The sequence below is a fragment of the Bos taurus genome, chromosome 19 (assembly GCF_002263795.3).
Source record: "Bos taurus isolate L1 Dominette 01449 registration number 42190680 breed Hereford chromosome 19, ARS-UCD2.0, whole genome shotgun sequence".
Taxonomy (NCBI): domain Eukaryota; kingdom Metazoa; phylum Chordata; class Mammalia; order Artiodactyla; family Bovidae; genus Bos; species Bos taurus.
In genome coordinates this window covers 25,364,817-25,388,750 of record NC_037346.1, presented here as the reverse complement: position 1 = coordinate 25,388,750, position 23,934 = coordinate 25,364,817, and the positions used below count along the sequence as shown (strand labels likewise).

Below are 23,934 nucleotides of genomic sequence, written 5' to 3'. Positions count from 1 at the left end.
GGTCAGACTTGGGTCACAGATCAGCATGGGCTGATAATCAGAACTCAGGTGTTGGCCTCAGTTTTCCTATCTGTAAAATGAGGACAGACCCAAAGATCTCAAAAGCCTCTTAGGATGTCAGAAGCTAGGGCTGCAGAGCAGCCTGATCTAGATCCTTCCGGCAGGTCCCAACATCTCTCAGGGCAGGGACAAGGTCAGGGAGGTGAGGGCAGGCTGTCCTACCTGCCCACTGAAGCCAATCCCATCGGGGGATTTGAGGAACTCCGCATACACCTGGTTGGCTCGCTCGATGACAGTGGCAACCGCATCCTGGTACTGTGGGGAGGAGATGGCCAACAGGGGCAGGGCGGCCAGAGGGACGTGGTCCTGGCTGTTGCTGAGACAACCCACGTCGTGGCTGAATGGGTTCAGGCTGCAGACAGGAAGCCAAGGTAAGTCCACCTGGGACCAGGCAGGAGGGTGGGCTTGGAGTCGTGGACGGGGCGAGAGAGAGCACATGCTGACCAGAAATTGGGCCCTGGGGTCGGGGCTGTTGAGGAGGACCCAGGCAGGAGACAAAGCCCCAGCCGTGAATCCCAGCATGGGGGTAGTGGCTAGCCTGTGAGGACCCGCTGTGTGTCCATCCCGTGCCAGCCATCGTGTGGCCCCTGGAGTCTCCCACGACAGCAGGGCTCTCTGCCCGCCTCAAAGGACACACCAGTTATGGAGGAGGCCACCACTGGTGTGGGTCAGAATGGGGGTATGTCAGGACTTCCCCAGTGGTCCATTGGTTAAGCCTTCATGCTTCCACTGCAGAGTTCAATCCCTGGTGGGGAACTAAGATCCCATATCCATGCATGCTAAGTTGGTTCAGTCGTGTCCGACTCTTTGCGACCCTGTGGACTGTAGCCTGCCAGGCTTCTCTGTCCATGGGATTCTCCAGGCAAGAATACTGGAGTGGGTTGCCATGCCCTCCTCCAGGAGATCTTCCCCAACCAGGAATCGAACCCACATCTCTTGTGTCTCCTGCATTGGCAGATGGGTTCTTTACCACTAGTGCCACCTGGCAGCCAAAAGGGGGTGGGAACATGTCATCATGGCAGACTTCCTGGAGGAGGTGAGGTTTGATCTATGACTCAAGGAAGTCTTTAGGGAAGCTAGAAAGAGGAAAGAGGGTGTGCCAGGCATAGGGCTCACACACCAGCCATGCGCCTGCATGTATGGTATCACGTCTGTCTTTCTGGGGAGGGGATCCAGAGCCTTCATGGGCTTTGCAGAAAGGTCTGTGACCCCAGAAAGGACTGAGAGAGCCTGTCCTGCAGCATCCCCCAACAAGTGGACTGACTGTCAGCTCCTGCATGGGCTCCCTCACTTCTCTGCCCCTCTCTCTCTGGGCAGCTCAGCCTCATCTGGAACCAGCTCCCAGTGGCCCGTGCCTGCCTGCACCCTCACCCGTCCTACCTCTGTCCCCAGGGGCATCGGGCCCAGTTGGCTGGGAGGTTCAGCAGAGGGGGGGCACTGTACACCCCCTCCCCAGAGCCTGCCCTTCCCCCAGAGTCCAAACTCGGGCTGACCCAGGACCCAACACTGATCCCAGTGGGAGTCTGACGGAGACTGCGGAAGGTGACAGGGTGCAGGGCACCCTGGGCAGGTGACAAAGAGCCCCTGCTGCGCAAGGCCAGCCTGACAGCCATTCCTCATCTCCAAAAAATCACAAATTAGAGGAAACAGCCCTCAATTGCAGCCGGAGAGATTTTAATTATCTGAGAAAGAGCTCCCTCCCAGCAGTGATTAGGGCTGATTGATGGCCCAGGCAAGATGCTGCCTGGGGGAGCGCTGGGCTCCCACTTGCCGGCCCCTCCAGTGTCCCTGGGCCATTTGTCTTCCTGGAGATCGGCCTGGACTGGGTGACCCAGCTCTGGAGGTCAGATATCCTGGGGGCGAGGGGGTTGCTGGGGGACTGAGATTGATTGTGAAGGAACACAATTAACTCCGACTGTTGGAGTGTGACAGACAGAGTCTTCTTTCAACTCAGCTTCCCAAACCCGCTGCCGAGCCAAAGCCCAGAGGGAGTCAGGATGCAGATTCCAGGGCTCCTCCCCTCCGGATTCAGACGCCCCAGGGGGAGGCCTACCGCCTAGCAGTTTAACAAAAATCACACCCGGGATCTGGGCCATTAAACACGTTGGGGAAATACATTTTCCTTCCTGAGCTAATCTCCTTTCTTCCAGCTCTGATAGAGATCTGCCCAGCCCGAGTTCTGGGAACACAGACGAATCTCAAAGGCAGAGGAGACTTTCCTTTCTCTCTCAGAGGGGACATGTGAGACCCCTGCATGTGCTCTCCGTGCTCCCACCCACCAACCAGCGGAGCTGAGCCCTTCTCCTTACAGCCACACTTGACGCAGAGCCCCTTCTCCATCTCCCTAGGGAGTTGGCACTAGGCTGGGGGTCCCTTTCTACCCTCCCCAAGGGGGTTCTTCTTTGCAGAGGCTGTGAAAGAGGGTAAAGGCCAGGACAGAGGTGCCACTGGCCTCCCTCTCACTGCACTACAGAAAGTTCCCGGCTCCAGTCCCAGCCATCTACCACACACACTAGGCACTGCTCTGTAGGTGCATCCAGGGCTCCCGACTGGCTCCAGGCACCCCCTCAACAGGGAGGGCATCTGGGGAGCACTTGGCTCCTGGATCATTGGACAGGGTCTCCCATAGGCCCCCAGGTCCTGAGGGCCCCCAGTTTCTCAGTCTATCCTGCAGAGTTTCCAGGGCAGGTTTGGATGAGGAGCCAAGGCCCTGAGAGCACACTGCCTCACTTCCAGCCAGTGGGGTTCCCTCCTCCCGCCCCAGCCCACTGTCTGCCAATGGACAGTGCTCCTACGAGGATGGTGACGCAAGTCCCAGCCCATCCCTGTGCCCTACCATGTGCTTCACCCATTCTAGCACACAGAATCCTCACAAAAACTCTAAGACATGGTTGATATACCATGATCATCCCCACTTTACAGATGAGGAAACAGATAGGGAGAGGTTAAACAACTTCCTGCCCTTCCCACCCCACCCCCCCACCCAGGTCACAGAGCTGGAACTCAAGCTCAGGATGACTGAAGAGCCCACACCCCTCACCAGGTTACGCTACTCTCAAAGCACACCCAAAAATCACCTCCTCCAGGAAGCCTCCCTGGCCTTATCTCTGAGTGTCCACAACACCATGTGCCACCTCGATCTCTACTGGCTCTGACTTAGATCAAGAGTGGGGCTGCCTGGCTTTGACTCCTGGGTCCCTGCGTGACCCTGGAGGAAACTGCTTAACTTCTCAATGCCTCAACTTCATTATCTGGACCAACAAGACCAGGGCCTGCTGAGCACAGCAAGGGAGTCTGAGCTATGTACTGCGGGGCACCAGCGCCACCCAGTCCCAGGCAGAAGAGAATTTGGTGCATGTTAATCCCTTTAGATTCTTGCTGATCATTTTCCTCCAGTGATGCTCATGGTCAGTCAGGATCTGACATCCCAGGGAGGCCTTGGCAGGCACCCACCTGCCCATGTGGCAGGGGCAGCCCCTCTGCTTAGGCACCCCCGACCCGGCCCAGCCAGCCCAAACAAGCAGAAAGGAACTCACTTGGAGACAAGCGAGAAAGCCTCCGAGCAGATGGCGGGACAGGGGACGAACTTGACGAGGATGTGGCCCAGGGCTGCGGGGAAGTGGGCGCGCGTGACCTTCTCCAGCACGGAGCTGAAGGTGTGGATGTCGGCCACCTTGCAGGATGGGTCCCCCGAGCCCGTGTCCAGGACATTCCCCCCGTGCAGCACCAGCAGGAGGACGTGTGTCTTGCAGGAGCGCTGCGGGCAGCCTTCCTGAGGGGGACATCAATCAGGATAGAGAGAGAGACAGGCAGTGGGGTGGGGTGGGAAGGCAGGGGACACTCAGAGAACCACGCACACACAGGGGACTCTGATGGCACCTCCTGTGCGTTCAGAGTGAGGGGCATGGGCTGACAGGAGGGCAAGCCCCTCTGTGTTAGTGTGGGATGAGTCCCAAAAGGCTCTTCTTATTTGTACGGGGTCCTGGAAGCCCAAAGAAGGACAGTGTGTGTTTGGTCGCTCAAGTGTATCCGACTTGTAGCCCGCCAGACTCCTCTGTCCATGGGATTCTCCAGGCAAGAATACTGGCATGGATTGCCATTTCCTTCTCCAGGGGATCTTCCCGACTCTGAGATCGAAACCCTGTCTCCTGCACTGGCAGGTGGCTTCTTTACCAGGGAAGCCCAGAGAGAGACAGAGACCAGCACCAGGTCACACAGAAAGGCCAGTGAGGAGCTGGGTGAAGACTGGCTGGCCTGTCTACTGGCTAGCGACTCTTCCTAGCTTTCTGAACCCAGAGGCGGCCCAGACATCCCCAGAAACCCACCTCATTGTCTTCATGGATCTCGATGCTTCCTTGGGCTGGGAACCTCTGTCTTCTCAAGGAAACCCGGTACAGTTCTCCTGTAGGGTGGGGAATGGAGGACTCAGCATCTCAGGCCTCCCTCACAGAGACTGGACACTCCCTGGGCCCTGGCTGGCCCATGGCCTGGGCTCCCAGGAGAACTGGAACGATAGCATTTGGAGCTTGGGAGGGCCACGCCACCCAGCCCCAACTTCCTACATCAACACAACCTAAAACCTTTCTCCTCCTTGGGAAAGGGAGGCCGGCAGGGAGGCCAGACATGATGAGGTCCCTGAGGCCAGGAGGGGTGTCCCAGAAGGGAACTCTCCTGCTCTTTCTTCCTCTCCCAGTAACTTCAGCAGCAGGATGAGTGTCATCTCGTGACTCCCAGATACAGATGGAAACTCGGACCAAGCATTCTCTGAAAATAGCTAGAGATGCTGGATAAAATACTTTTTAAAGATCTGGTTGAAGCTCTCAAAGTGACTGCAAAGCCTTAAATGATGGGACCCTGGTCCCGGGGAGGTGGAGCCTCCGAGAGGCAAAGCCAGCATCTAGGACCACATGAGCTGTCACCCACGAGCTTCGGGGCCAACCACTGCCAAGACTCTTTCCTTGCTTCTCTCAGCAGCCACCCCCTCCCCTAGGAAGCACTTCTGAGCATCCAGCCCTGCCTGAGCTCCTGTTCCTCTACGTACACGAGAGCTGTGGACCAAATCTGGCCCACCATCTGTTTTTGTAAATAAAGTTTTATTGGGACACAGCCAGCTCTTTCATTTATGTATTGTCTGTGGCTGCCTGTGCCACAGTGGCAGAGTCAACTGGTCATCACAGAGTCCTTACAGTCGACAAAGGATTATCTGACCCCTTACAGAACAGTTTGTCTGATCTAACACCCACATTTCTGAAAGCCACTGCACTGGACTCTCAGGTGGAGAGAGGCCTTTAATACATCCAATGGCCCCCTCACGGCCCACCCAGTGATGCCAGCCACGCAGAAATCCTCACCGCCTCTCCTTTCTCCCCATAAGAAGGGTACTGTTTCCTCTGTGTGGCTGAACCACATGGTTGGACTGTGAGCCACTTGTTTGCCTCCAATGACTGGGAACTCACTCACCGCTAAAGCAGCGGGTTCTAGACAGGATGGCCCTCTCTCCTTCCCACTCCGCCCCCACCCCCTGTTGTGAGACTGCAACACCCACTAGGAGTCACGTCTGGGGAGCCGCCTTCCCAGAGGCTTTGTGGGCAACCCTCTGGTGGGTGTGGGTGAGAGCCCTGGCCAACACGTTTCTGAGTCAACAACATCTCAGCCGTTTCTGGCCCCAGGGGAGGGCACTTCTGCAAAGAATTCCAAGTGAGAAGCTTTGCTTAGCCGGGAAGTGCATTTCTGAAATACTGTGTCCTCACGGACACAACTCTGGTCTAAGGGTAACTGCTTTATGAGCTTGGAGCTGCTGCCCAAACAGACAGGAAATCGTTTCCCCGATGATGGAGGGGGTTGCCTTGAAGGAGGAAGAAAAAAAACTTGTTTTGAGGCTGGACTCTGCCCAGCACTTACTCAGGCTCCTTCAGTGGCTCAGGCTCTTCTGCCTTATTTCTAACATCCTGTAGACCTTGCCCTGGGCTTGGCTAAAAGAGGCCTGCACCCCATCTTCAGGACAAGATCATAATAAAAGACACCAGTAAAGGGCACAATCTTATTGAGCACTTATTATGTTCCAGGCATTATGAGCTTTACAGGTACTATCTCATATAGCCCCCACAGTTAGCCTCTGAGCTGTGGTCCTTTTCTTATTAGCCCCATTTTACAGACGAGAAGACTGAGGCTCCAACAACCAAGATCACTTGCCCCAAACCACACAACTAATAAGACTGAGCGAGCTGCCCCACACTTAGTGGAAGACGATGCCTGACAAAGTGGTTCCCCTCCCATCCCCCTGACCTCCACAGGAACTTCCCAATGAGGCAGTATGACAATCTCCTTTCTGCAGGAGAGAAACACAGAAGCACAAAATGATAAGTGACACCTTGAAGACCGAAGTCCCCAAGACCTCTTCCCACTGCACTTGAAACAGTCTGCTAAGGGGAAACCCCAAGAAGGGACGCTGACGGTCACTTCCCCAGGATGAAGCGACCATGCTTCGTAGTGTGTGCATCCTCGTGTGTGCAGCTCTGGGGCAGGTGGACCAGGAGGAACCAGGAGCTGGGCAGAGCTGAGGTCACGGGCGGGAAGCCTGGGAGACCCCTCACTTCTGGGGCTGGGAGAGACCTAGCTGGGACCGTGGACTTTGGAGCCAGAATGCCTGAACATGAATGTAGGCCCTTTTTTTTTTTTTGGCTGCACCAGATCTTTGATGCAGCACGCAGGCTTCGCTTATGAAACATGGGCTCTAGAGCTCACAGGTTCAATAGTTGTGGCACTCGGGCTAAGTTGCCCCACAGTACATAGGATCTGGGTTCCATGAACAGCGATTAAACCCATGTCCCCTTCATTGAAAGGTGGATTCTTAACCATTGGACCCCAAGGGAAGTCCCAAAATGTAGGTTCTTACCAGCTGTGAGTTCTGTGCCTCAGTTTCCTCATCTGGAATATGGGCATAATAATAGAAGCTACCTTATAGAGTGGATGATGAGGATAAAGGAACCCATATACAAAAAGTGCTTAGGACAGGGCCTGGAACATGGTAAGTGCTATGTAAGTGTTAGTAGTTGTTTATTAATTACTATGATCCAGGGTGCATCGGGGTGGGTGGGTGGGGCACAGAGTCAGGGCCACGGCTGACACAATGGGGCTAGAAGCTGATGGGGACATCACCGCCTCCACACTCCTGCCCTGCCCCCAAGTCCCTCCCTGAGACCTGGCAGGCTCCCCAGCCTCACTGGGCTGGATGCCTGCTTGCAGTGTGATTACAGAATTAAATACTGTGATTGCCACAAATTACCATGGCGAGGCTATAAATAAGTTGCAGGGAAGACATGAGGGTCCTGCCATCTCCTGGGCACCATGCCCTGTGTTAGGTGGGGACCGCATCCTGTAACCTCGCTGATTACACAGACTCAGAGCACCTGCATCCTTGATCTTCCTGTGGTCAGCTCCCTTGGGGCCCACATGATGCTCTGGGCATCAAACCATGCTGAGTCCTGGACGCAAACAATGCTGAGGCAGTTCCTGGCTCAGAGGAGACAAGAGACCAGCAGGGTTGCCCTCAGCATCCCTCAACCCTTCTCTAGCTGAGGGGAAGAGCCTGACCCCCGCAAGCTGTTTGAAGACACAGACTTGCTTCCTTTTAATGCACAAAAGTCAGAGATGCTTTGCTCTAGGAGAGGGGAGGAGGGTAGACTTCACCTGCCAGATCTGGATCCTGGCCCCTTGAGAGCTGAGTAACAGGAGCAAAGTTTCCCCATCTCCAGTCTTAGAAGAGACCTCTATAGACAAGCTGAAAGGCAGTTTAGTACCCGTCTGCTGGTATCTTGCCCACAAGGGTTCTGCTCCTCTAAGAACCAGACATTCCTACCACAATGAGTGAGGCCACAGGCTCTGAATCACTCAGAGACACAGCTCTCACTCTTCCATGCGTTTGCTCATCCTGAACCCTCTGCCTGGTAAGGCCTTCCTCCTCTGCAGACCAGCAAACTCCTACCTAACCTTCAAGACCCCACTCAATTGTCACCACCTCTGGAAAGCTTTCTGAGATCTACTCAGAGATGGTTATCTCACAGTGTGCCTGGTGGGGCCTGGCTTGTGGCTGTGAGATTACTTGTCTATTTCCTCATCAGACTATGGACCACTTGAGAGTAGGGCTTATCAGTGGTCATGGCATTTTTGTGAAAACTTATTGCAAGCGAAGATCCCAGGGTGCACATGACCTAGGAGACATCTCTATGCTATCAGCCCCCTAGGAGAAATCAGGATCAAGGGAGCATCATCCACTGGGAGGTACATTCCTTGGAAGTCCCCAGAGGAGTGCTATCAGGGAACTTCTGGGAATTCTAGAGCAGTCTGGCCTGGGCCTTATCACTCTGCCCCTAAAGGCTGCCCCAGAGCCACTGGTGACAAGAGCTGGCGGCAGGGGTTCCTGGGTGGTGGGAAGCCACATGCCAGGAGCCCCAGGACTTCATTGTCAGGCTGCCTGTTTCTTCCCACTTCCTGTTCATTTCTGTTTGCAAGGCCTTACTCAGGCTGGGTCCCTGCCGTGCCCAGATTTGGGGTGGGGTGAGCCCACAGCTGTTTTTGTGACAACGTTTTGTGATGAGCTCTGAGGCAAGCCAGATACTGCCATGCCTGTGCTCAGCACCCTTGCCAGCACTGGCACCCGGACCAGTGGCCCACCCAGCTCACCATGGCTCCTCCTGCCAGTTGAAGAATAGAGGCTATTTTTGCTTAATCACAACCTTGGAAAGGCACAAATCGTGATTATCCCTTCTAATTACCAATGTGCCTCACTGCTCTCGAGACAAAAGCCAAGGTCGTCACCCACACACTCGGCACCCTAAGCAGAGTGTCACCCGGGTTGGCCGAAGACTCCGTTTCCATCTCTCTTGCCATCTGCGACTGGGGACCCACATGGAGTAGATGCTGGCAGTGCCCCCAGGCTAAAGCTGACCACTGAATTTTACCCTCCTTCTACCAGCCCTGACAGTCACCCTGTCTCTCTCTTAAGTCACCCCCCAGGGTCAACTGAACAGAACTTGAGACCAGCTCAACACAGCTTGAGACCACATGGCACGTTCTGAGACAGGTCTGCAAAAATACCTAATCCTTTAGAGCACGTTGAAGCACACGCATGGGCAAACACACACATGTTTTTCTGGATGAGCCCAGTGGCTTGGCTGTCCCATTCTGAAGCGGGAGACAGGAGCTAGATCTAGAAATGTCTGGGAATATCTAGAGCTTCATCCAGCAGCAAGCAGGAGGTTCAGACCACGGCCCCAACCCACCCCCTCCCCAGGGAGACCCACATGGAGAAGGGCACACACACAGGATACGGACATAGAGTTCTAGGATGGGAAATGTATGCCCTAGTCAGAGGGTGATCTTGAGCACTCTCCCCACCATTGCAAAATGAGAGGGTAGGACTATATTCCCTCTATTTTTAAAAGCTTTTTTTTTTTAATGTGGACCATTTAATAAGTCTTTATTGAATCTGTTACAATATTGCTTCTGTTTTATGTTTTGGTTTTTGGGGTATGAGGCATGGATCCCCGAGCAAGGATCAAACCCACACCACCTGCATTGGAAGGTGAAGTCTTAACCACTGGACCACCAGGGAAGTCCCCTGTGTTCCCTCTTAAGAGTCAGGCAGTCGGAGATTCCATGAGTCCAAGCGTGCTGTGTGAGCTCAAGCATCCATGCCCAGCAGAATAATACCCTTGGACCCTAATGAGACCTGCAGGCAGGATGGGTGAGTTGCTTTGAGGGATCTTAGAGGAAGGAAGAGGAACCAGAACATGGCAGGTGGCAGATGTCACCTGGATTTTCAAAGTGGTTGATTGCACCTAGGGAGTGTCATGTCAAATTCCAGACAAGATCTATTGCAAATTAAAAAAAAAAAAAAAAAAACAAGTGTTTGGGGGGCCATTAGAAAAGGAAGCAATGGCCCCCAGAGCTCTGATAGGCTCACTTGGACCTCTCTGGCCAACCCCATCTCATTGCTTGTTGGGTGGGGTCACTGGACTGGGAACCCGAGCAAGCACCAAGGGCTTAGGACATCTTGGGGAGGAGGGACTCTGGCAGATGACAAACCAGGTCAGAACCTTCGGCTGTCAAAGCAGCTCAAGGAGTGTGGGTTTGTGAATGGGGCCAGGACACGGATGGGATGGTGTGAAGCAGGGAAAAGAATGAGCCTTTGTTGGTTAGTTTTAAAACTTTTTTGAAACAGTGAAATCTTTTGTCCAGCGCAATTTTCTTTAGGAGGCCAATTTGTAGAACATGTGAAAGTGGGCAGCTCTGGCTGAAGCAGGTTGGGGGGCCCAGAGCCCCACTTCCTTACTCCCCTCACCCTTGCCTTAGGCAACCACTGAGGGCTCCAGAGAACAATTAAAAAAGCCACCGACCTTGTTCACCAGACAGACTTCAGGCCACCCTCCTCCCTGGAGCCCCATTCCTGGGCTTTATGCAAAATAGCAATCTAGGTGGAGGGGTGGGATGAAGGGTTAGAGGCCTGATAGCGGAAGAAAACACAGAGTGTTTATAAGTGGTTTTCTCTGGATGGTGGGACAATGTGTGATTTTTTTTTAACTTTCTACTTTTCTCTGTTTTCCAATTTTCCTCTAGCAAACTCATTTCTTTTCATTTAAAACTATATGAATACATTGAATGGATGCAGTACAAGTATGTGTCATATTTACAATAAGAACATTTTCAACACGCTATCATACAACTCCTGATTCTACTAAATGCAAATACTACAGACAAAACAAAGTGAAGTGCTCTGCCCTCTGGGAGCCGAGAGCAAATGAGAGAACGCAAAAAGGAAAAGAAATGTTATGGAAGGAAAGAACAAATGGGAAACCCAATGAGTGAGTCACCATCCTGCATTTGAGTTAAAAATTCAACTTGACATGACTTGCCAATTCCTCTTCCATTGGCTATTGCCCAAACCTGTGTCAGGGCTGAAAGTACCAAGATGAATCAGACATACAGCAGGTGACTATGAGGATCTCTTAGTACTTGAGGGTCACACGATCAAGGTCAGGTCACACGACAAAGATGTCATGTGACCAAGGCCAGTCACATGACCAAAGGCTGCAAACAGTTGGAGCCACGGTAATGGGACCCCCTAAAGATAGTCAGCCTCTGAGGCTGCACACACTAGAGACTTTGGAATGAGGAGGGGTCATCCCTGTTTTGTCCCTGCAGCTCAGGCCACTTTGAGGACATGTCTGGAACCCAATAACTGGGAAGGAAAGTTAAGGAATGAAGCCCAGCCTGGGGAAGAAGCCTCCATAGGACACAGTGGCAGCCTGCAAATCCCAGCTGAGCTGCGTTTGGGTCATGGAAGCAAAGGTGTGGGATGAATGGGAGTGGGGATAGTTTCTGGAGAGTTCCAAATCAGCACAACTAAGGACTGTTTAACAGTTCAAGAGTGACCCATGCTGGCCCAAAGGCAGGATGCTCTCTGCCCTTCAGGATGTTGTACAAGTAAGGGTGTAAGTGGTCACTCAGCAGGGGTGCTGGCAAGAACTGTTCATCTAGGAGCGGGGGATCTAGAGGCCGGGGCCCCTCCTGTGACTCCTCAACCCTTTCAGGGTCGGAAGCCCATCAAGTCAGCCTGGATTCATCTGGAGAATGAGGCCAAACCTCCAGGGATACTGGTCTCCACTAAGGCCTGACCCTCACTAAGGTCTAGGTCCCAGATCCGAACTCTTGAAAACACACTTTTGGCCACCACAAGGGAGCTTGGGGATAGCTCCAAGGAGCCATTCCCCTGGGGGAAACCAGTGTGGCTATCTTGAATCGAGCCCAGGGAAGGTTTCAGACATACAACCTAAGAACCCTTCCTGCCACTACACAGCAATGCTAGAAGGGCTTGGCATCTTCTCTCCTGGGGACTCTCCTATAATAAATACAGTCTTCCTCAAATGTGTCTTAAGTTTCTAGTCCTCATTCAGGCACACTTCACATTCATCCGAGGTGTTCTGCCCATTTTACAGATGAGAAAACTGAGGTTCGGAGAGGTTAAGCGAAAGGGTACGGATATGAACTCAGGTCACCCAGCAAGGGCTCTTTCATCCTCCTGAAGCATCACCCCCGATGGTGCGGGTAGGAAAGGAGTGTTCTTGTCAGTCTTTTAAGTGCCTCCACATGGACTTCCCTGGTTGGTGCAGTGGATAGGAATTCACCTGCCAAAGAGGGGGAACACAGGTACAATCCCCAATCCAGGAAGATTCCGTATGCTGCTGAGCAATTAAGCCTGAAAGCCACAATTACTGAGCCAGTGCTCCAGAGCCCATGCTGCACGACAAGAGAAGCCATCATAATGAGACGCCTGTACAGTGCAATGAAGAATAGCCCCAGGACTTCCCTGCTGACCCAGCCGCTAAGACTCCATGCTCCCAATGCAGTAAGCCTGAGTTTGATCCCTGGTTAGGGGACTAGATCCCACATGCCACAGCTAAAACTGGAACAGCCAAATAAATAAATAAAAGAAGAGCCCTTGCTCACCACTACTAGAGAAAGCTCACATGCAGCAATGAAGACCCAGCACAATGAAAAATAATATAAATAAATAAAATGCTTAAATGCCTCCACACCACAGCCGGCCTACAGAGCAATCCCTGGGAGGGAGGCAGAGGAGCGAGGTTGCCTGAACTTTGGGGTCCTACTCTCTAAGGGACCCCCATCAAGCCAGCCCTGGCCCTGCTTGAAAGTCAGCACACAAAGGAACCCAACAGCACACTCCCCCACGGTAATCCCTTCATATAGAGTGAAGTCAGAAAGAGAAAAACAAATATCATTCATTAAGGCCTGTATGTGGAGTCTAGAGAAATGGTGCAGATGAGATTATTTACAAAACAGAATAGAGACACAGAAGTAGAGAACAAATATATGCACACCAAGGAGGGAAAGAAAGGGGTGGGATGAGTTATGAGATTGGGATTGACGTATACACACTCTGGTGCATGCATGCATGTTCAGTCACTTCGGTCGTGTCTGACTCTTTGCGATGCTGTGGACTGTAGCCCGTCAGGCTCCTCTCCAGGAGGATTCTGGAGATTGTGGGATTCTCCAGGCAAAAATACTGCACTGGGTAGCCATGCGCTCCTCCAAGGGGATTGAAACCATATCCCTTGCGACTCCTGCATTACAGGCAGATTCTTTACCACTGAGCCACGAGGGAAGCCCCACACACTATTGGTCTATGTATAAAATAGATAACTAATGAGAGCCAACTGCATAGCTCAGGGACCTCTACTGAGTTCTCTGTAGTGATCTAAATGGGAAGGAAATCCAAAAGAGAAGGGATACATGTGTACGTACAGCTGATTCACTTTGTTGTACAACAGAAACTAACACAACGTGGCAAAGCAACTGTACTCCAGTAAAAATTAATTTAAAAAGAAAAGAAATTGCTCTAAAATGCCTCTTTCTCACTTCTCAGCTGAACAGTTATCAACACCCAGCCTCCCACCAGGGTGTGGTAAATCAGCCCCTCCTCATTCATTGCTGGTGAAATAAAAAACCAGATCAACCTCCATGGAGGTCAGTGTGGCAAGGTCATTCCAGACACAGAATGCCCTTGACCCAGCAATCCCAAGTCTATGTGCAGGACGACGTGGATACAACACTAACCATCATCACAGCCCTTATGGTATGGACAAGAGACAGAAAGCAACCTCTGTGGGAATTCCCTGATGGTCCAGTAGGTTAGGGCTCCACACTTCCACTGCAGGGGGCGTGAGTTTGATCCCTGATCGGGAAACTAAGATCACACAAGCCATGTAGCTCAGCCAAAAAAAAAAAAAAGAAGAGGAAAAAAGGAAAGAAGGAAAGCAACCTGTGTGCCCACCAACAGGGGCCTGGTTCAATAAAGCAGGCCACAGCGAAATATGCACGCTTTGCAAAGAAGGATGCTCCCTCGATGTATTCAATAGTCAAATACTCCCGATACGTTATCATCTGAGAAAAGTACAGTGCAGACTGGAAGGCACCGGATGCTACCATCTGTGTGGGGTATATATAAAGATATATATAAATGAATATTCATGGAGATGCTCGTGTATGCAGAGAATATCTCTGGAATGTTCTAGAAGAACCTAGTCACAATTGTGGCTTCTGGAAAAAGGGAGACACCCTCATTACCTTCGTTCCTTTAGAATTTTCTATTTTATACCATGTCCGTGTGCTATCTACTCTAGAGACATATTAAAAATACAAATTTTTTTCAAAGGGCACGGAGCAGGGTGTTGTTTTTTTGTTTTGTTTTGTTTTTTTCTGAGATACCAATTTGTATGTCCTCCCCATTCCAGCTTCTTTGCCTCTGGGGAGCTTTGTGGCAGAGCTTCCCGGATCTTATTTCCAAAAGCCCTTTTGTTCTCAGAAGAAAGGGATTTGAGGAGACAGAGGTTCCTTGAGACTAAAAAGAGATCGCCACCCTCTGCCCCAGGCCTAAGGGAGAAGGCAGACCTAGCAGGGGTGCCCACCCAACTCAGGGGACTGTTGCAAGTCCAGGAAGGTAGAGGATGATCTGAGGAGGGTCTGACTGCCCTATGCCACAAGCAGCCTGGCCCCTAAGCCAGGAGCCACAGACCAGGACAGAGGGAGCTGGGGCTTGGGGCCCCACAGAGGCCATGAGTGTGGACAGAGAGCTCCCAGCACACACGTGTGTGCCCACACAGTGGTGGTGGAGAAGAGCCCTGGGGGCCTTGGAACCCAGGCAGGAAGAGGAGGAAAAGGGAAACCCCTGGAATCCCAGAGTGGGGCTGTCTCACCAGTCCAGCTGGGTGGGTCTGCAGAGTCAAAATTACAAAGTGGCCTCTAGAAAAACAAAGAAACATCCCTGTCTCGATACTGAAACAGCTTTACAAAAAAAAATAAAGGAAGGGGTGGTTCTTTCACAAGTAAGTCAGTGGACGTTGCAGTACAGGCTCCAAGTTCCCCTCCAGCTTCCCCCTCCCCACTCCCCAATAAGGCTCCCCCCCACCGGATCACCACAGGCCGACCCTCCACGGCCCCTCTCCTCAAGGCCAGGCTCTGCGGGGTTCAGGGTGAGGACTCTCCATACAGTGACCTTCAGGGCTGGGAGAGGCCCAGGGCATTGTCCTCTGCCCGGAGGTTTCCTCAACCAGGGAATGAAGTCCCGCCCACTAGACTCTCCCCCAGTCACCCTGCTTGAGAGCCTTCCTTTTCCTGCTGGAAATCCCCAACAGAATCATGACTAGACTCTAATTGCCCTACAGAAATCTTGTCACGTCAGCCCCCACTGTCCTCTTCCGAGGCTTCCCCCATCCTGACCACAGCCTGTGTGGTCCTCCCGCAGGCCCCAATCTCCACCTGCCTCTCCACCACTCATCTCACCCTCTCTGAGCTCAACCACGGCAGCCTTTTGACTGTTTTCAAGCATCTCCTGCCCCTCTGGCCACAGGGCCTTTGCACATCCTGTTCTCTGTGTCTGGACTCGACCTCTCACCCTCTATGCCCAGATAGCCCCTACAGAAACCTCAGTGTTCCCTCCTCCAGGGGGTCTTCCCTTCTCACTCTCTTCCTCCCAAAAGCACCATGGCTTTCTGTTTCCTGGGACTAATCCTTATACTTTCCGTTTTGTGGTTATTTCACTTGTCTTTCCCTCCTCCAACACCCAGCAGACTGTAAGGTCCTTCAAGGCTGGAACTGGGTTTGTTTTTGTGCCATTTTATCCCCAGAGACTATTAAGGTCCTGGCATATAAAAAAGGCTCATTAAATATTTTTCAAACAAGCAGATGAATGAACTAATCATTTGTTCCTGTTTTGTGCCCCTCTGTGTGTCAGAAGCTGCACACGTCCCAGGCGAAGCAGACACAGCACACAGAGACTCGCGTAAATGACTGCATTGATGCTTTGACACACACAGTGGTGCACACTCACAAATGCACAGGCACACACTTCCCTGCATGTGCGCGTGCGTGCGCACACACACGAATGGACCATGCCAAGCATCGGCTTACGCACACGCACGCAAGAAAAGTGCTCCCAAGGCGGACGTCTGCCACCCTGAGCTCATTAAAGCCGGCTAAATATAGCCCGTCTGCAGCTGTGCTCAGCAAGCTGCCCACACAGGCCAGGAAAAGATACCAGTTACCAGGCAGACAGTGGGGAGGCCAGCCATGGGCTGGGGGCTTCATGCACCACACCTATGTGGGGCTCCTGGGGGTGCCAAGGGGATGAGGGTACACAGGATGGGTAGCCCTTTGGTGGCTGGTCTGGACGTTCAGAGCTATTTCTTTAGTCCCTGATCCCAGGCAGTGGGAGGTGAAGTCAAGCCACGTCCCCATGACAGCATGGTCATCTTCCCCCTCTCCCTTTCTGGGATAACCTATGGGCTCTTCTGACAGTTACTGGGGTCAAGAAGTCCAGGTCAGCCCAGAATCTGGGACTGGAGCCAGGACACAGCCTGGGAGACATTGGGACTTTGTCAGTGCCTTGGGTAGAGGTTTGGTCAGGATGAAGATCAAGGGATGGTTTGGGACCAGGACTGGGACTCAGTATGGACCACTGTTGGGGTCCACTGAGTTCAGAGATCCACTACTCACCTCGCTCTAACAAGCAGGCATGGCCATGAACAGACCCACCCCATGCCCTGGGCACTGCCTGCTGCCCTACACTGGCCCTGGGAAAGCCATTTGATGACCACAAGTGCAGGTCACATGAGCAGGTCACACTGTATTCCACACAGACTGGGTCCAACTCCGAGGGCACAGTAGGAAGTCCTCCTGTCTGCCTGCCCCCTCCTCCCACCCCCCACAGGTGCAGATGAGAGAGGAAGTCCCTCTGACCTGCACTTTTCTGTGCACATCCTGGACTGCACGGTTTTGGGGGGGTGTTCGTGGAGCTGGCTCTTGGAGAGGGTACCTGTGTGACACAGGGGACAGTGGGCACTTCTCCCAGTACCTGGGGTGACCAGAAAGGGGGAAAATGGGAGCTCAGACCAGACATGAGACTAAGCTCTGGAGACAGAGGAGTGAAGAGATCTGGGTTTGAGAACCTTCGGTGGAAGGTTGTGTACCCCTGAGCCTGGCAGGCTACAGTTCATAGGGTCACAAAGAGTTGGACACGGCTAAAGGGACTTAGCATGCATGCATTCATCTTCTCAGTGTGACACAGTTGTGATGACTGCAGCCCTTCCCAGCATCCAGGTGTTCGTGAAGATCCATGTAGAGTGCCCAGTGCCTTGGGAAGCTGCTGGGAGGGCAAGGGAGGGGGGATGGAGAGAGTGACGCAGCCATGGGTCTCCTGGGAGTCACGCTCCTCCCTGGAATGGGACCTCGTGGGCAGGGGAAGGAGAGTTACTACACCCACCAAACCAATGGCTGTGCCCCCAGCCTCCTCTGTGGTGACAGTAGGTTCCGGCAGGAAATGGGTAGACCCACTCCCTGATCCAAACAGCTGTGAATGGAGTAGAGGGCAGAGGCCAAGAGGACTGGGTCCTGAGGGAATCACTCTGGAAGCCCAAGTCCTTCCTAGCATCTCTTGCTAGCATCTGCTACCATCCCTTCCAGGGGGCTGGATGCACTGCTCCAGCTTTTCATCTAGCTTAAGAGAAAACTGTGCTTGGAGCTCCTTTTAGAAGTCAGTGTGGAAAGGAAGGGGAAAGCAATGTGGGAAAGGTGGGCAGCTAGGTCATGCCGAGGAAAGTCTCATCCTTTACTGGAGAGGAATCACGAAAGGGCATCAGGGTATGAGGACAAGTCTGCCACCTGTGAAGGTCTCTCTGACACTCTGTAGGAAGAATCAAAGTGGGAGAGACCAGAGGCAGGCAGGCCAGCATGGGGGGCTGGATTTGTCCAGGAGAGAAGACGATGGTGGCTTCAACTGGAGAAGGGATGGGGAACAGAGCAGGCCCATCCCCAAACTCCTCCCAGTCGCTATGGCCAGCTCAGGAGGGCTCCCTGGGGACTCAGACTGTGACAGTGACGTGGAGCCGCACTCCAAGAGATGCTAAGATGCAGCTCCTACACCTGCACCAGGTGTAGTAACCTCATCCAAAAGCCCATAATTAGTGAGAACCAGGAAACGCTTCCTATGTGTGGGGTGCAGACCCTGACACCCACGTACATGACCGCTATGCCCGCGGTGACTCTAGAAGTAAAGCAGACGTTATGACCACCTTTCCACAATGGAGTAAACCGAGGCCCAGAAATGTTAGGTAACTTGCCCAAAGCAGCACAGAGAGCAAATGAAGCAACTGGGCTTCAGACCCAGGTCTGATACCTTTAAAGCTCAGACGCATGAGTCCCAGGATTTTCTGACTCCTCAGTCAGGGCAATTTGCACCACCTCCCACCTTGTTTTTAGTGACGTTTTGAAAAACCAAATGTAAAAATTAAATAAGATAATATACACAGAAGTATAGCATAAATGATAGGGCACATTATAAATGTCAGGCATTGCCATTATTCTGTTTTTATTCAGGGTCACAGACATTTATTTTGCTGCAAATCACCAACAACTACCACCATTATTTCATAAAAGAAAAGGTATTTGAATGCCATAATGTGTAGACAGGACAAAATTATGGAATAAAAATCCTGTTCTCGCAACTGAATGGGTTCAACATCACAATAAAACACATTACAGACTGTCGTTTTGTCTCATTGTCAAAAATGTTGGGTTTGTGCTTGGGAATTACCGCCCTCAATGACCATTTCAGCTCTGAAATTCTTCCATGCATCTATAGTTATTCTTTACTAAACAAGAATATGCTTTAGGAGCAGACGTGGATGACAACCTTCAGCAATATCATTCTGACTAAAATCTATAACCATGGTATAAAAAAAAATGGCTTTGCCTCTCCTTAAACACACATATTTCCAACCAAGTGCAGAAGACACCAACCGTCTGATCAGTGTATTTGCATCTATGCAGAACAGACCTGTGGTTGGCGTCGTGGAGACAGCCCCACGGCATGTGGCCATGTTTTTTCCCTTTGAGGATGCTGTGGTTTCTTCCTCCCAGAGGCCCAGAAGGAGTGACCTGGGATCGGTTTCTCTCTCACATTCCTGATGAACATGATTAATCCATTGCTTTTATTTTATGATATTTTGACATCTCCAGGGGAGTCTAGCTGCCAAGGAGAGACTGCCCCTCCCGGGCCATGCTAATTCCTAGAGATAATAAACAACTCAACGTGCCTTTCTGTGCAAACCAACCAATCGTGGGTCCTTACCTCCAATCAACTCCTTTATCTAACTCTCACCCATCAAGCCAATATCCAACCCCCTGCCCAGGAACCCTAGAACTAGAGACCGTCCTGTAGCCCAGAGCGTGCAACATTATTCAGACCAACCAGCCCTCAGCTGTTTCCTCTGCCCTGCCATGCCTTTCCTGTGGAAAACACAATCCGGGCTCTGGGCCATGCATTCCCCACGCTCCTTCTGCCTCCTGACCGACCTGGTGCTTCCCCCATGGTCCCTCCCCTGGAGAAGTGTAAATAACAAATCCTTCTGTCAAAAGCACTAATCTCTCTGGGCTTCACTCAGTCACCTCTATAAATCAAAATTCCGTGGGTAAGGACTTCCCTGGCAGTCCAGTGGTTAAGAACCCCATGTTTCCACTGCAGGAGGCACAAGTTTGATCCCTAATTAGGGAACTAAAATCCCATATGCTGTATGGCATGGTCAATAAAATAATAAGCGTGCATATCGTTAAAAAAAAAAAACAATCTTGGGGGGCTTCCCTGGTGGTACAGTGGATAAAAATCCTCCTGCCAATGCAGGGGACACAGGTTCGATCCCTAGTCCGGGAAGATCCCACATGCCATATGCCACAACCATTGATTCTGCACTCTACAGCCGGTGCTCCCCAAAATCAAAAGAAGCCACTGTAATGAGAATCCCGTGTACTCCAATAAAGAGTAGCCCCCACTTGCCGCAACTAGGGAAAAGCCTGTGGAGCAACGAAGAGCCGGTGCAGACACAAGTAAATAAATAAAGGAAGCTGTTTAAAAAAAAAATCCTGCGGGTACATTTTAACACAGAGATCCCCTCATACAGGGCTTGGTTCCTCACATCCTGTAAGGACACGAGAGAGAGAGAGAACTGCCCACTCTCTGCGCTGCCCCTCCCCTTGCCCCGTGAACTTTTTGTCCTGAGCCTTGGTGGGGTGAGGAGGGGGCACCCCTCTCAGAGATACCCAAGCCTCCCAACCCCTGAGCTTCATCTATGAACTTCCACTGGACGTTAGGTGCACAGAAACCTTCTCGGAGACCGATGCACCTACTCGGGGCAGGCCATGGGAAGCTGGTGCTGTAGGTACCCTTTCTGTGACTGATGGATGGAAGAACTGGGAGGAAGAAAGACTTCAGCCTGGGGGATGGGGTGGTAGGGTCTGAGAATGGGCTGAGCCCCACAAAGCTGCAACCGCAGATCAAAGGAGAGCAGGAGAGAGAAGGAAGGGGAGTCTGAGCCCAGACTCCCCCAGACACACACACACCCCTGCCTCGTGTAAAACTCAATACTGTCAACAGGAAAGACATCTTCCAGTCCACTCCAAACCTCCAAGAAAGATGGCCTGAGGTTGCTGCGTCAGAAACGGACATCTTTACCAAGTCTCTCCTGGGTCTAACCTTGCGCTCAGCCTCTTGAGAAAACACAAGCAGAAGGAAACTTGGAGGAGCCTGCATCATTGGAAGGACCACAAGCACCTGGGAACCCCACTCTGCAGACACAGCCTCCGAGTGATGGGACCTAAGGGTCCTGAGCCCTGGCACAGCCTTGGTTACCGGGTCACCCACTGCAGTTCCTGGAAGTCGAGTCACCCAAAAGAGTCGATCTCAAAGGTTCAGAGGGTTTTCTCCCCATTCCTGTTCCCCCCACCCTGTCTACCCACAAGCAGACCCCACACGAGGCTTCCCGTGGTTCCACCTGCTCTGCTGGCCTCCTCCTCCTGGCACCCCCAGCCTCAGGCCCCAGAGGCAGACAGTGGCCCCAGCCCTCTGGTCCTATGCAGTGGTGAAGACCCTACCACCCAAGTGGGTGAGGGAGTTTGGACCCTTCAAACAAAAAGAGACTCCTGGGGGGCAGTTGGGGGGCACTCACGCTGTTTCTCCTGGAGGAGGCTGGAAGTGCATGGCGTGCTCCCTTCTCCTGCAGAAGAAGAAGAGACAGGTGAGTGGACACCCCATCACTGTTGGCCAGACACGGGGAGGCCACAGTGGCCACCTCAGTCCCTCCTGTCTGGCTGCTGCCTCCCCGAGCAGGGGGTGGGCGGAGGGATTCCCCCACCCCCTCATGCCCTGCCCCACCCCTGCCACCCCCAGATCTGGGTTCTTTATACCTTTATACACGACGAAGCAGGATCCCTGATGCCACTGCCCGGGGAGTGCATCCTGGACACCTTTTCACCTTTGCCTGCTCACCTTCATAAAGCAGATGCTTATGTGGGTTTCTCTCTGCTCTTACTCTCACCCATGAGGGTCACCACAGCCCTGCAGACAACCGGAAAGCTCTGCCTCTAGTACAGCCTCTCTCCTAAGTGCTTGATCCACACCACCTCCTGGACATCTGTTCATCAGATCGCCCATGTGCACCATGACCACAGAGTGGGTTCTGGAGCTGCCCCTCTTCCCAAGTCTCCACCTCAACGAAGGCACCACCTTCTCACCGAGCCTGGGAACCACCCGTGACCCGCTCCCTGTCCCATGTCCACATTCAGTCAGTCACAGGATGCTGGGGGCTCTGGCTGCTTCTCTCCTCCTTACCCTCTCCTAGTTCACCAGATTGGCCCTCCCCAGGGGAAAGTACTTCTGTATTGTGCACTGGAGTGTCCCTAGGCCTAGAACTGTGTGTCTCAGCCAATATTCGTTGAATGAATAAATGAATGAAGCACACGCGCATGCACACACACACACACACACTCCCTAAATATAGAAATCCATCCTGTCTCCTTAAGCTGTTGCAAAGCTCCTGTCTTTTGATGAGAAGCTTTTTTCTGTAATTATGAAAGTAATACAAGCTCCTTATGCAACATTTGGAAAACTCCAACCAACATAGAAAAGGGAAAAGATTCCTTATAATCCCACAACTGAGGGAAAACTGGCTCCATTCTATGTCATTCTTTCCAGGCTTTTTTCCACACACATTTCTTTGGGGCCGACTGAGATCAAACCAGCCCTCTGTGGGCAGGGATTATGTCATTTATCTCTGTATTCCCAACAAATAGGTGAATGGTGGTTGGCTCTGAAAGGTATCATAGACAATAAAGAAGCACAAAACACACCTTGTGTACTTTAAGTGGAAGCGTGAAGAAATACATAAAGCTATGAAACCTCTGTAAGTATCACTCCAATGGCTTTGGAACCTCCTACTGAGAGCCTGCATCATTGTTGTGGCTGTTGAGTCGCTCAGTCGTGTCCGACTCTTTTGTGACCATCCTCGGCATTGACAGGCAGATTCTTTACCACTGAGCCACTCGGGAAGCCCAAACCACATCATGGTTGACTTTAAAATTATTCTATTAGCAATTCGTCATACCTCTCCTATGCAAATGGAACAATACCATTCCTTTTTTAAGTCTGGGTATTATTCCATTGTATAAATGTGCCACACCTCCTTTTTCCATTCTTCTGTTGATGCTTCCATGTCCTGGCTATTGTAAATAGTGTTACAATAAATATTGGGCAGCATGGATCTTTTGGAATTATGGTTTTCTCCAGGTGAACTAGGAGATTGGGATTGACATGTATACATGGCTATGTACGTGTGTGTGAAAGTCACTCAGTCATGTCCGACTCTTTGTGACCCCTATACAGTTCACGGAATTCTCCAGGCCAGAATACTGGAGTGGGTAGCCTGTCTCTTCTCCAGAGAATCTTCCTGACCCAGGAATTGAACCAGGGTCTCCTGCATTGCAGGTTTATTCTTTACAAGCTGAGCTACCAGGGAATCCCTATTGTAAATGTATAAAAGAGATAACTAATGAGAACCTACTCTACAGCTCAGGGAACTACTCAGTGCTCCTTGGTGACCTAAATGGGAAAGAAATCCAAAAAATGAGGAAATATAGGTGTACATATGGCTGATCCACCTTGCAGAAAATAAAACAACATTGTAAAGCAACTATACCCCAATAAAAATTTTTATTAAAAATAAAAATAAAACTATCCTATTGGCAGAAAGTTTCAAAATCTCACCATTATAATTACTGCTGTGAAGGACATCTTTGTGATTGAAGCTCTTTCTGCATGTTTTATGATTTCCTTAAAATACAGCCAAAGGAGGACAATTCTGGGTCAAAGGGCAGGAACCTTTTTCACACTCCTGATGTTTATTGCCTGATTTCTCTCCAGAGAGGTGTATGTACTGATTCACACACCCAGGCGCAGCGGATGTAAGGGCGACTCTTAACAGACACTCACCTCTCTGGCTTTATATTTGTCTGTTGGATTTCTCTGCCTCTGACTTCACCAGATTAATCTTTTGAAAGCTGGCCTTCCCAAGCCACTCTCTTGCTTTAAGCCCTCCCATCACCGAACTCTGAGCCTGACAAGAAAGCCTCTCCTTAAAGTGGCCCCCGCCCACATCACCAACCTTTGCCCACCCCTTCCTGCTTCACCTCCACCAGCCAAATCACTGGTACACCATTACAGTTTTTCCATCTTTCTCTTTCAAACCCTCTGTATCCTACCAGCTAGGTTGAGAATCAATCCCGGGGCCACATCTTCCACAAAGGCTTTGATTTACATTGCCTGCCCATCAAAGGCCTCAATTCTCAGGACCGCTGTTCACAAAGGTCATCTCTGCATCCCAAGGGCCTCACAGGGTCAGGTTCAGCAATGGTCAAATCCCTTCCATCTGAAATGTTCACCTGGAGCCCACCCCATCTGACTGGAGGGCTCAG

General features: G+C 51.7%; 1 protein-coding gene across 2 annotated transcripts in view; it reads right to left on the bottom strand.

Moving 5' to 3' along the window:
- PITPNM3 (PITPNM family member 3) overlaps window positions 1-23,934 on the bottom strand; it is a 97,187-nt gene that overhangs the window by 23,195 nt on the left and 50,058 nt on the right. Inside the window, exons 4-7 of one of the 2 annotated variants that reach the window (XM_024980717.2) lie at window positions 21,135-21,182; window positions 4,386-4,462; window positions 3,597-3,832; window positions 223-412 (exon numbers count right to left, since the gene is read on the bottom strand). In XM_024980717.2, coding sequence (XP_024836485.1) covers window positions 223-412; window positions 3,597-3,832; window positions 4,386-4,462; window positions 21,135-21,182 — 551 coding nt within the window. The remainder of the gene's footprint in view (window positions 1-222; window positions 413-3,596; window positions 3,833-4,385; window positions 4,463-21,134; window positions 21,183-23,934) is intronic. The other variant, XM_024980718.2, reaches the window with a different exon arrangement.